This window comes from Haemorhous mexicanus, chromosome 16 (genome assembly GCF_027477595.1).
Source record: "Haemorhous mexicanus isolate bHaeMex1 chromosome 16, bHaeMex1.pri, whole genome shotgun sequence".
Lineage (NCBI taxonomy): Eukaryota > Metazoa > Chordata > Aves > Passeriformes > Fringillidae > Haemorhous > Haemorhous mexicanus.
Window position 1 is genome coordinate 11,745,439 of NC_082356.1, and position 13,017 is coordinate 11,758,455.

Below are 13,017 nucleotides of genomic sequence, written 5' to 3' on the forward strand. Positions count from 1 at the left end.
GATGTTATATATGGGGTCCCATATGTCTAATTTAATAAATCACAAACTTAAAATTTAGCAGCAGTTTTAACTGAGATAAAACAATACAATCAAATAGAATCCAGTAGTTACAAAAAGAAATTTGGCAGTGGTTTGGATAAAGCATAACCAAAACTGCTCAGGGTACGGAGAGGGCTTCCCACCCTGCCTCACGTGCAAAAGGATCCAAACATAACTTCTGTACTGTGTGCTAATACATATTCATCAATATTTTCCTGTAAATCTCCTCCTGTTTCTGATTCTTGAAATCAACATCACCACACTCACAGCGCATGCTCCCGCTGTGGCTAAGGGGGCTTCTGGCTCTCTGGGGCTCTTCCTGGAGGAAGGCCAACAGTCTTCCTCACTGTCCTCTGAACAACCTGGCAGGCTGTGCCTGTGCCCCAAGTCCTGTGTTATGTAAGTAAGCACTATGCTCCAATTAAGCCTTTTTATTTTATAGAAAAAACACTCTTTTATGCTCCCTGTCTGGAATTGTCCCAACATTATTCATGTCATGGCCGATCCTGTCCTGGGAGTTGTCTTAACTTCGTCTTGATGCCAATTCTGACTTGGGAGTCTTCCTAACTTTTGTTCATCAAGGCCAATTCCAATCTCCTGTATCCTGTTTCCCACATGTATCATCTACAAAGAAACCCATCTGCTTCATACTATGAATCACATATACCTTTCCAATTTTCTTCCCAAAATATTGATATAATTACAATTTTGTTAGCACAAACAACATCCATTTATCACAATTTCCCCCATCTTCTCTCTGGATAATATTAATTAATGCTTTTAATTAAAGACTGAATTTTGGTATCTTCTGCATCCCACAAATCCAGGTTTTCACACTCCCTCATTTCTCTTTTTGATCAAATTTGATACACGGTATTTTACCTATGCAGGAAATAAAACATGGTATAGACCACAATAGAGTCCAGCTGGTATAAACCACCAGATTTTCTTAGCACGAAACACATCCATTTATCACAACAGGCCAAAAGCTTGGAAAAGGATGAAAGAAATGCTCAGATGATGACGATAACAAACAAAAACCAAAATAATTTATTTTTGACAGCAAATGAACATGGGCTGCCCTCCAGCCCCCCAAGCCTGGCAGGCCGAGCGGTGCCGTTCCCATGGCATGAGGTGCTGGCAGCCTGAGGAGAGAAACCAGAGAGCCACGGTCAGTCGCAGCAGGCTCCTGTCCCCCTGTCCTGCCATGGCCTGTGCCCGGGCCAGGCTGCTGGCTGTGCTCAGAGCCCAAACCTCCCGACCCATTCTCTGTTTTTAGAGAAGGGCAACGTGGCAGGCACCGTTCCACCTCCTCCGCCTAATCACGGCACAGCAACTCCTCAGCAGCTGCAAGAGCGGGATGCCCGTGTGCCCGCTGCCGCCTGCCCAGAGCCCTTCTGCCAGCTGAGCTATGGAGCTGGGTGCCCACCTCTGGAGAGCTGCTGCCAGGAGAGGAGCCGATCCTGCACCAGGTCCTCGTCCTTCTGGAAGGGGCTGTCCCTGCAGACCGTGACCCCTGGGGTAGTGCTGCCACTGGACGTGCTCCACAGACGCTGCAGGCACTTCCCCATCTGGTCTGGGCACCAGGTGTAATCCTCCTGGGAAAAAGAGAGAACAATTGCATGAAAGTCAATTCAAAACAAGACCTGGAAACAAGAAAAAGCACAAAGCCTGTCACTGTTTCACAGGCCTGAGGAGGGTCTGACTGCTCCATGAGAGAATTAAACCTGCCCACAGGTGGGGAAAATCCCCACCTTTCCCACATGTAAACGCGCCCCTTCCTCAAGGGCCTGCAAAGCAGACCAGCTGGGGCACAGTTCTGGAACCCGTCCCCCATCCACATGGATGGATGCTTTTGTCAGGCTGACTGCCCCCGCCTCACCCCCTGCCAGGCTGGCTGGCAGAAGCTGTCAGCAAGGCCAGCAGTCGGCTCCCCTTCCACAACATCTGTCCCCTGTCCCGCCAAGAAGCAGCTCGGGGGCTGGCAGAAAAATTAATATTCCCCAGTGCCACCGAGTGGGGAACCTCTGGCGCAGGGTCAGGCCGAGCCCTGCCCTGCCTGGAAGCACCAGCATCCCCCCACCCCTGCGCCGGCTGGGGACTCATCTTGATTTCATCGGGGCACAGAGCGTGTCCTCCAGTCAGGGGCCGCAGCCAAAGCCCATTGGCTCTGCCCTGCCAGCGGCCAGCTCCAGGATGGTGTTCCCAGCTCCACGTTGTGCTCCAGAAGAACACGCCAGCTGTGCCTCAACTTGCAGCGACATCACAATGCCACTGAGCTGCAGGGGGATGTTTCCCCTGTCCCAGTCCATGGCACGTTCACTGCACTGCCACCACTTCTGCAATAGGACGGGGAGCTCGGAGCCGCTCCCTCCACAGCTCCCTCGGGACCAGCGGAAGCATCTCCTCGGCTGTGCTCTCTCCTCTGCACCACAGCCGCAGGGAAACGCTCCGGGCTTTTCTTCCAGCGCCACGAGACGTGTTCCACTGCTACTTGCTGGGTTCCTGGATCTACTGTGCACAGGGATGCAGCTCTGCTGTCTCCTGGGCAAGGCAGGGCTCCTGCAGCCAAGAATGCTCGAAAAGCTCCTCCAGAGATGGTCTGTCTGTGGGGTCCATGCATAAACACCACCTGATGAGGTGCTGGCACTCTGTGGAGAGAAACCAGAAATCGCCGCTCAGCGGGACAAAGCTCCTGTCCATGCTCTCCCACATTCCACAGTGCTCAGGCCACACCAGGAGTGCTCAGAGCTGCAGCCAAAAGCTTCCCATCGATCCTCTCTTGCAGAGGACACCAGCACAGAGGCACAGGTGCCAACTCTTCCAGCTAAGCTCAGCAGATCCACCTCCTCACCAGCTGCAAGAGCAGGACGCTTCTTTGCCAGCTGCCGCTCCCAACCCCGTTCTTCCCCTCGTGCCTTGAGGGTGCATCCCCACCTTGAGACACTCGGGGCGGGAAGCAAAGCTGGCCCCGGACGATGTCCTCCTTGGTGTGGAAAGGAAGGTGCCCGCAGACCAGCTCATAGAGCAGGATGCCCAGGGACCAGATGGTGGCTGGCTGGCCATGGTAGCAGCCAAAGAGGATCCACTCTGGTGGGCTGTACTCCGGCGTTCCTATGGGACACGGGGGCAGCTCATCAGGCATATCCTGATCCCTCCCTCCCTCCTTCCCTCCCTCCCAGCCAGTAGTTGTTCCACAACAATCAGCCCCTGCCCTGCCAAAAAGCAACTTGGCTGCAGCTGGCTGAAGAAGGATTCCCCCTCCTTCCTTCCCTCCCTCTTCCCCCTCTGCCAGCCAAGGGGGGAACCTCCACTGCCTGGCTGGGCCCTGGCTTTGCGCTCACCTGACATCTGGGTGTAGAACGTGTCCTGCAGGATCGTGCCGTCCCCGAAGTCGATGAGCTTCGTCTCACCCGTGGCCAGGTCGACGAGGACGTTCTCGGCCTTGATGTCGCGGTGCAGGACGCCGCGGCTGCTGCAGTGCCGCACAGCCTCCAGCACCTGGCGGAACAGCCCCCGCGCCACGGGCTCCGTCAGGAAGCGCCGCTCGTGCAGGAAGTACCAGAGGTCCTGACAGCGCTCCGGATGCTCCATGACCAGCACGAAGCCCTCGGGCACCTCGAACCAGTCCAGGAGCTGCACGACGCTGCGGAAGCCAGGCCGCGACACCATCCACATCAGCGCCAGCTCCAGGGGCACAAGGGCGCCGTTCTGCTGCGGGGGGGACCGCGATGCCGTCAGCGGGGCCGATGCTGCGCCGCGCCTCGGGCACCCCCTGCCCGACCCTGCCACTGCTCACTATCCCGCTCACCCCACGCTCGCTCCCCTCGCAGTGTTCCGGCTGCCGCCCTGCCGGGCCTCGCCTTCGCCCCGCCCGGCACGCCCCGCCGGCTCCTCCCGCTGGCCCTACTCACTCACCAGCCGCGCCCACTCCGAGATGCGGTCCCGGGACACTCGCTTGATGGCCACCTGCGAACCAAGGCGAGCGGCGGGCTGAGCTCCTCGGCCGCCGCCCGCCGCCCGCCGCCCCCCTCCGACCGGCCCCGTCTCTTACCGGGGCACCATCGGCGAGCCGGGTCCCGGAGTAAACGCTGCCGAAGCCGCCGCTGCCCAGCAGCGAGCCCTCCCTGTAGAGCTGCTCTAGGGGAGGCTTCTCCGCCCGTGCGGGCAGCACCGCGCTCCCGCTCTTCTGCTCGGGGCACCCGCCCGCCCTGCGCGCTGATGCTTGCCCAGCTGCCCTGGGCTGCGGCGGCTCGGGGCCGGCGGCCGAGCTGGCGAGAGGCGGAGCTCGGAGCGGGGAAGCTGCCGGCGACGCTGTCGGACATAGGGCGGGAGCCGGGCGGCAGCGGGGCGGCTGCGGGCGGAACCGCGGCAGGGGCTTCTTTCGGGGCCAGGGCCCGCGCCAGGCGGAGCCAAAAGACCGTGCTGCTCCGCCAGCACCAGAGCGATCAGCTCTTCCAGCGGCGCCACAGCCAGTACGGAGAGAGCCCGGCGGAGGCGGAACCACGGCGGGCCGGGCAGGGGCGGGCACGGGGCGGCCCCGCCGAGGGGCGCCTTGCGGGACGTGGCATGAGCCGGCCTGGGAGAGGCGGAACACGGACGGCACGGGACGGGACGGGATGGGGAGCAAGTGGAAAGTCGAGCGGAAAACCGATCGAGAGAAGCGCTGCTGCTGCTGCTGCTGCTGCTGCTGCTGCTGCTGCTGCTGCTGCTGCTGCTGCTGCTGCTGCTGCTGCTGCTGCTGCTGAGCCGCCGGAGCTCGCGGCCGTTCCTCCGTTGCCACCGCGAACCCAACGGAGGAGCCGCCGCGCGCCCCAAGGAACGAAGGAGAGAAAACAAACAAATCACACCCCAAAGTCATTCCTATTGGAGAAGTAACCAAAGAAAACAATGTAGCAATAGAGTGTTGGCTTGTGGCTTCTTTCTTCTTTGTGTGAGACGAAGCATTTAATGGGGAAGAATTTCCTCTTCTGACAATTTTGCGCAAGTGGACAGGAGCAGAGCATTTAATTTTCTAGTAGAAAAGGGAAATCATGTCACTAATGTCATTTCTTTTCATCCTCTGTTGACACAGTTGCAGGCTGCCAAAAGACATGGTCTGCAGTGTGGAGCTTGGGGCCAAGTTTCTTTTCCTGCCAGAGGATGAGGAGGGGAAGTATCCCAGAGTCATGGAGTTGTGGCATGGTTTGGCTTGGAAGGGATCTGAAAGATCCCATGGCTGCTGGGAACCCCCCTGCTGTGGCTGGGGACCCCTTGCACCAGACCGGCTTGTCTAGAGCTCCATGCAGCCTGGCCTTGAACACTGTCAGGGATGGGACATGCACACCTTCTCTGGGCAGCCTGTTCCAGGAAAGTCTTTTTTCTGAATCCCTTACCTAAACCTAATCTCTCTCCATTTGGATCCATTCTCCCTTGTCCTGTCCTTGCCTGCCCTCATATGAAGTCCCTGTCCAGCTTTCTTTCTCCAGAAGCTGCCCTCAGGTACTGGAAGGCCACAGTTAGATCAAGGCCCGGTCTCTTTCCCAGGCTGAAGAAGCTGAGCTGTGTCAGCCTTTCCTTGCAGGAGAGGAGCTGCAGCCCTCGCACCATCTCACTGTCCCTCCTGGGCCCTGCTGCAGCGTGTCCACGTCCTTGCCGTCCGTGCCAGGGAGCCCGGCAGAGCCGGACGCAGCCCTGCAGGTGCAGGGTCAGCGGCGGGGAGGAGACACGGCCCTGGCAGCAGCTCTGGGAGCAGCAATTGGCGATGGGCTGCCTGCCCTGCAGAGAGCCGGGGCCCTTGTGCCTGCCCTTGTGCCCAGGGCACCTTTCCCCGCCGCCCGCCCGCCCGCCCGCCCGCTCAGGGGAAATGCACCCTGTGCCGCCCCTCAGTGCCGCCCCTCGCCACTGCCCCGGGGGCTGCCCGGTGCCAGCTGGAGGGCCCCAGGCCTCGGCCTCACCCTGCTCAGCCCAAGGCCCTGGAAAAGCAGATTCAAACACCCACCCAGAAAGTGCCCAAGGATTCCAAGGTCAATCTTTTGTCACCAGCACAGCTTTGCTGTAAGAGTCTGGACGGGATTAGAAAATCACCAGGAGAAAAGAGCATGAACAAGTTCTGCCTTGGCACTACCTCAAGGTGTGGGGGTACCAGTTGTCGGTTTCACTGGCTCTGGATTGAAGGGACTTGAGACAGTAATTCATCTTTGGACTCAAGTGTTTATTATTTCTTATCAGTAAAACAGTCTCATTAATGTGAGTTCAGCAACTTTTCATTAGAAGGCACAAAATGGCTAACAATCTCTTGTTCCAAGGTCTTTTAAGACTAAACTATTCAATTAAGAACTGACACCTAGATTATTTTCCCTTTTAACCCAATAGCTGATCCCAAAGAGCCTGCAATGCAGAATTTCTGCCCAATTACAAAAAGCCACCCAAACCCATCAAGAAGGAAGAAGAAGCATGAAGAAGAAACCCAGGATGACAACCTGTGCCGTCCATCTTGCTTCCATCCACAACATACTAAAAATCCCAAAACCTAAATTTCTCAGAATCAGAGTAGACCACGGCCCAAAAACTGGAGGTGATAAGAATGGATTAAAATTACAACCAAGGAATCTGCATGCTCTAAAAAGGCAGATCCAAGGAACAGCCATGCTAAACAGTTCTTGGAACAGGTAAACTAGTTTGGGGAAAAGTTTGCTATTGAGGGTCAATGAATATTCAACAGGCTGATGTAAGGGAAAAGGTATTTCAGGGGGATCCCCAAAGGTAACAGGGTGCTCCTGGCTGAGTGCCAAGATGCACCCGGCCGTAATAACCTTTGCTCCATGGTCCTGGTCTCCCATTGACCTTTATTAAACTTTTTACATTTTCACAGGAGAGTGAACGTGTTTTTCACATTTAGGAATGGTTTAAGTTTTTTCACTTTTCACGGGAGGGAGTTTTGAAGAGGTGCAAGTGGCTAATCTGCCTGCAACAAGGACCATTCCACGGGCTCTTGTCAACTTTCCTGACACGTCTGCTGCAGCTCATGGAGGGTGAAGCCCTGGAGGCTCCTTAGGGGCGGTTACGGACGATTGCAGGCAGCGCCTCGATGCCCTGGATCAGGGGTGCCCCCTCCTGGGAACCCCCACGTTTTCCAAATAGGCATCATCTCCTTCAGGGCTCTTCCTTAAGAATCTGAGCTGTTCATTGATGACAGAGGTTACAATCTAAACCATTCCCATCAGTCAGTAATATAATTCAGGTGTTAAGATGTTGGAATGTTGGAGGACAGAAGACAGATGATGGACTTTGGACCTGGTTAACAGAAGAGATTTGATACCAGGATGCCTTGGCAAAAGCAAACAGAACTTTGAAAATTAGACCTAGATTGCAAGAAGATGAAATCAGATGGGTTTGCTGGAAAAAGAAAATCCCATTAAACTCTGCAAGCAAGGGATGTTGTTTTATGCATAAGTTTGTGTAGGTGATTGTAACCTAATCATTGTAGTACACATTACTAGTCTCCCTAAAATAGTATATAAGTACTTGTATCCCACAATAAAATTGGATTCTGATCCCCAAGTCAGTCTCCCCATCTCTCTCCATCGCTGACACTTCCCTGATAAAGAACTGTTATTCCTGCTCCCATATTTTTACCTGAGAGCCTCCCTTAATTTCAAATTTTTAACAATTGAGAAGGAAGGGGTTTCCATTTTTCCATTTCCAGAAAGGCTCCTGCCTTCCTTAGCAAACACCTGTCTTTCCAAACCAAGACACAGGAGCCACCTGTATTATACATGGAAATACTTCACATGAAAATAACAAGAGCCTCAAAAAGGCAAAACAGCTTGGTAATTTGTAGAAAGTAACTCTGATCAAAAATAAAATGTGTTAATAGATTGGTTTGAAAATTACATTCACAATTTTCCTGGTGACATTGTGCACTGTACTGTAACAGTGGATTGTCACTGGATATAGACAGTAGGATAACTGGATATGCTTTTCAAACTTATTCTAAGTATTCATTGAATTATTCATTGAATCCTCATCCTTCTGTACACTTCAGCTCTGCTGTAAACTTCAGAGACATTTTTTCACAAGCTTCTAACAAGTTACTCTGGATCCATAATTCCTGAGACCAAATGGAGTCCAAAGGCCAAGTGGGATTACTCTTTTCAAAGCCTGGAGTCACACAGAATGAAGCAGTACTTAAATCATCCTGTGCATCCCATACACATAACAGTCCAGTCACTGACCATCTGCAATAATTTTTTGACTTTTGCTACAAATTACTTTCAAGAATAAGCTACAAATAATATCTTGAACCAGTTTTAATTTAGGGACAGCATTGCATTTGCCCTATAAAATTCTAAGGGTACCTAGTGCTGTTGCAGTAATACAAGAGAACTGTAAGTGTGTATTACTAGTTGTTATTCATATTAGGTAAAAATGGCTCAGCTCAGCTTTGCAAAGCAAGAAACAAAACATGGAGAGTTGAAATGATGGAGTTGGGACAGTGTAGCCAGTCTGCTTTTTGTGAGAGATGCTCTTAAGCAGTGGCAGTAGTCATGTACTCATCTCCTGTAACTTTGCTCCTTGTGATCTACTGTCCACCTCAGCAACTTTTTCTGCTCTTTTTTTTTTCTTTATTTCTTCAGCTGAGTACCAAAAGGAAAAGACAGAACTGCAATGTTACTACCAAAATAATAGATTTTTTTCAAACTAAAAAATACTCACAGCTTTTAGAAAACACATCAGAAATGTTGGAAAGTATAAACAATACAAGATATTGAACAGTATTTTTACATTATACTACATCAGCCAAACAAATGGATAGTAGGGCTTGAGGAACAAGGATATAATTGAAGTTTTGTTAAAAGGGCTTATTTTGGTCTCTATGTGGTAACTGTCATCATCCTGATGTAAATACTTCACAATCTATTTACATTATCCTAAGTTGTAATATTTTGCATCATTGATCAGCTGTGATTTTTTAAATTTCTCTTGTACCCATCATTGAAATATCTGAGCACAACCTCCAAATAAGACAAATGGCAAAGTGGCAAAGGGCTGCAATAACTGAGCAGCCAACGAGATAAGCTACACTGGCATCTCTTGGCTTTGCCAAATCCTCTGTGAGTGCTTTCGTTTCTTTTCCACTTTGGTTTAAAATGCAACACATTTTCATTATTTCTGATGCCTCACCTCTGAAAGAAAAACATCAATATTCTTGTTAGCAGTGTCTTATTGGCCAACAAATCCTTAAAAGCTCTTTTAACTAGAAGTCTTGCGGCCTTGTGAGCTGTGCAGTGGAGATGGGAGCCAAACTCACCCTTCCTGTCTATGTAGACGATAAGGAAAAGAAATGGCATCATCTAAAAAACTCAGAGGTCTGCTCTCTAGCTCCTTCCTAACTCCTTCAAATCCCCCAAAGTGTGATTTAGCTACAAACAGATGACAAGCACTCGTAATGCTGGCTGGGGGCAGCCCCAGGGCAGGTGGCAGTGTGTGCAGGGGCCCTGGGTGGCACGCTGCAGCACGGTCACTGTGGCACGGAACGGAAGCCGGTGTCCAAGGGCCCTTGGTGACACGTGGGAAATAGAAGCTTGCCCGGGTGCTCGGAACACCCAACGGCTCAGAACGGGACAGAGCAGTGCCGTGAGGAGCCCCCGCACAGCGCACTCGTTCCTGTCTGACCCAGAGCTTTTCTGTGGCCTTGTTCCTGAGGCTGAGCTCGTGCCCCGAGCACAGGACTCACTGACCTGTGGCCTTCTGAGGCTTCTGTTCTGCAGCTGCTCTCAAGGGCAGAGCGTGGGACTTGGTGCCCCGGAGCTTTTCTAGGACATCTCTCCTGCAAGTAGCTCCAGTCAGTGACATGGAGCAGAGACCCCTGAGAGTGCCCAAGCTGGCCTGGCTGGAGGAGGAGGAGGAGGAAGAAGGCCCTGGAGCTGCCCCAGCACAGGAGACTGAAGAGGTGGTGCCATTCCAGCCACCGCAGGAGGGTGAGTGGCAGAGCTGGGCTGCAGGGATGAAGCCTGCAGCCAACTTGGTCCCATCCCATGCCCTGGGGACATGCCCATGGACAGGACGGAAGAGGGGCCGGGCAGACACCGTGCAGTGGCCGTGCTCCATCCCCCTGGGGCATCCCGGGGCTCTCCCTTCCTGGGAAGCGCAGGGCTGGGCTGTGTTCTCCGGCCTCTCCCGCAGCCCCTCAGCTTTGACTGCGCTCGCTCTTTGCCAGATGCAGCCATGTAGCGCACGGGAGAGCAGGAATCCAGCCGTGGCCGCTTTCGCAGCACAGCTCAGGTACCTGCAGCCATCCCCACCTGGGCTGGGCCTGCTGTTCCTGCTCAGCCGAGCACCATATGGGGAGCAGTCCATGCAACATCCCCGGCTTCTTGCCCTTTTCCTACAGGTCATTCACGTGTTCATCCACAGCATCCAGCAGGGAGAGACCAGCACCACGGGCACTGGGCTCAGAGCTCACTCAGAGCTCCTGGGACATGAGACCAGTGCCACCCTGCTGGATTTGCTCGTGGAGAGGGGTGTTTCCAGGCCAGAACAAGTAAGCAGCCTGTGGCCAGGCTTCAATTCCCTCATGAGTCACATGGCTTCCCAAGCCGTGCCTGCTGGTCCCCAGGAGCCTTTGAGGCCATCGCAGTGTGCTGGGAAGGGAAGCACTTCTCCGGGGACGCTGGGGACAACGCTCCCTCTGGCAGCTTTCCAAGCCTCCCTGTGCCTTCTCCAGGTTCCCACCATTGTGATGTACATTCACCAATGGCTCCTGGCCAATGCTTCTGCTGAGCACAGGCTGGACAAGACCCTGCTGAGTGTCACCAAAGAACACCCGGGTGACGCAGTCATGACGCTCCTGCGTCTGGCCCCGTCCTGTGACAGGTATGGGGCCCACCTGCCCAGAGGGCTCAGGGCTCCACAGCCCATCACCCTGTACAGCCTGTCCCAGGTGTCTGACCAACAGAGAATTCCAGGGCCCTCTGGCTGCTGCCTTTCCCAGGGCTGGAATGTCACCCCTGAGCCTGCTGCCATGCTCCCTTGCCGCCCCTCAGGGCTCTGTCCCCACAGGGCTGGGCTACCCGGGTGCTGCTGGCAAGCGCCAGTGGGCAGAGGTCAGCCCGGGCCACTAGGGATGCCCCGGCCACGGTGCTGTGTCTGAGACCCGCCCTGAGACAGAGCTCTAACCCTGCAGAGCTGCCATGGCCATGTGGAAGACCATCATGGGCTCGTCCAGGACTGCGGAGCCAGTGCTGCTGATCCTCCTGGATGTGCTGGGGAGCTGGCCAGAGCGCAGCATGTGCACCTCTGATGGGGACAAAACGGGTGTCTTTGCCCTGGCTGTGAGTTTCTGTAACTGGCCTTTGCTGGCCCCAAGGCCACCTCTCCACAAGCTCTCCATCCTCTTTCCCCCACTGCATCTCCCTGCCTCAGGCGCTGGCCTCAAACCTGGCCCAGGGGCAGCTTCAGGCCCGCCAGGCCCCGTGCTCCCCCTGTGTCTCTCCAGGCTTCTCCCTGCCAAGCTTGGGCCCTGCCACACGGACACCTCGGCACTGAGCACTGTCTCTGGGGGGCTTTGTCCTTTGCAGGCAACCGTGGTGATGTGGAAGATGCTCCAGGAGCCCCGCGTCTCACGTGTAGTGATGGCATATTTTCCCCGCCTGTTTGTGCATCTCCTCTTCCAAGTGTTCTTCAGCACAGAAGAGATGCCAGAGGAGGTCGATACCTTCTGGAAGGAATGTCAGGAAGAGCAAGGTCTTGCCACCAGCCCCAACAGGTGCTCCATCCTAGTCCTCCTGTCCCTGCCACGTGGCCTGGGAAGGAGCCAGTGCTGCCAGTGTGACCTGGGCTTTGCTCTCCACACAGGTTTGCAGTGCAGACCCTGAAGTCCCTGCTCTGCCGAAAGCAGCACTAAGATGTGGTGGTGTCATTGGAACGCAAGTGTTGCTGGGACACGCTGCTCTGTGCTAACACCTGCCACTATGCCGTGGGTCTGCTGGCCAGGTGAGACTCCTGTTCTGCCCACTGCTCCTGGCAATTGTGCTCTGTGCCCAGGGTGTCCCACACAGATCCCATGGCCCTGGGACACAGGGCCTTGTCACTGAGGGATGGCCAAGCAGACTGAAAAAGGCTGGGAGGGGAGAGAGCACTGGAGGAGACACCTCCTAAAAGGCCCAGGTGCCCTTTCAGGATGGTGCTGAAAGACCACCAGGCTCTGTGAGCCCATCCTTGGAGAAATTTGCTCAGGTTCCTGGTCCCTTTTTCACCCTCTTAGGGAGATGCGCCGTGCTTGTCCTCGCTTGTGTTCCAGTATTGCACTCCACCTCCTTGGGCTCCTCAGCTCACAGGAGCCACACTGGGATCTGCCCGCCCTGGCATTCCTTGTGGAGGTGAGCCGGGTGTCCAGCGCTGCCTTGCTGAGCTGCCTCCCAGCTCCCTGCCCTCTCGTCGCCGCAGCCGCCTGGGACGGTGCCCGCACCCATTGCTGCTGCCCGGGCCCAGCTCTGTGCGGCTCCGGGCTCCTGCTGGCTGAGCTCCCTGTCACTGCCCTGTGCCTTTCAGGTCCTCGAGTGCCTGGATTCGAGTGAATGTGCTGACAGTGTTGTGAAGGTCTCATCAAGGTACCTGCAGAGCGAGTGCAGGGAGAGGCATCGCCTGGCGCTCAGGGCCCTTCTCGAGCTCATTGATGATCCCTCAATGGTGAGAAGGGGGCAGTGGCTTAAGCTGCACTGGGAACGCAGTCGCTTGGCCTTGCCTGGGCTTCGGGCGCTAGGGCAGCTGCTCTCAGCTCTCCTGCCTCCTACTTCAGCTGCCCGAGGGCTTTGGGACAGGCCTTTGGCCTCTGGGCCATGCAGCAGCAGGGTGGGGTTTCACAGACTTGTGATCCGCACAGGCCGAAAGAATGTGGAGCTTGACCGAAAGCCTCATGGACCTACTGTGGGACAATGATGCAGAGATAGCTGGGATGACGCTCATCACACTCAGCTTTATATTCCTGCACAAATA

At 54.7% G+C, this 13,017-nt stretch overlaps 1 protein-coding gene across 1 annotated transcript; it reads right to left on the minus strand.

Annotated features, from left to right (window-relative positions):
• Positions 1–1,448: 1,448 nt before the first annotated feature.
• LOC132334954 (serine/threonine-protein kinase pim-2-like) lies at positions 1,449–6,216 on the minus strand. Its single transcript, XM_059861078.1, has 7 exons — positions 6,146–6,216; positions 5,634–5,712; positions 4,094–4,618; positions 3,958–4,008; positions 3,384–3,753; positions 2,894–3,153; positions 1,449–1,637 (listed from the first exon to the last, which is right to left on the minus strand). Exons 1-7 carry the CDS (start codon positions 6,214–6,216, stop codon positions 1,449–1,451), a joined length of 1,545 nt encoding a protein of 514 aa, XP_059717061.1.
• Between the last annotated feature and the right edge of the window lie 6,801 nt (positions 6,217–13,017).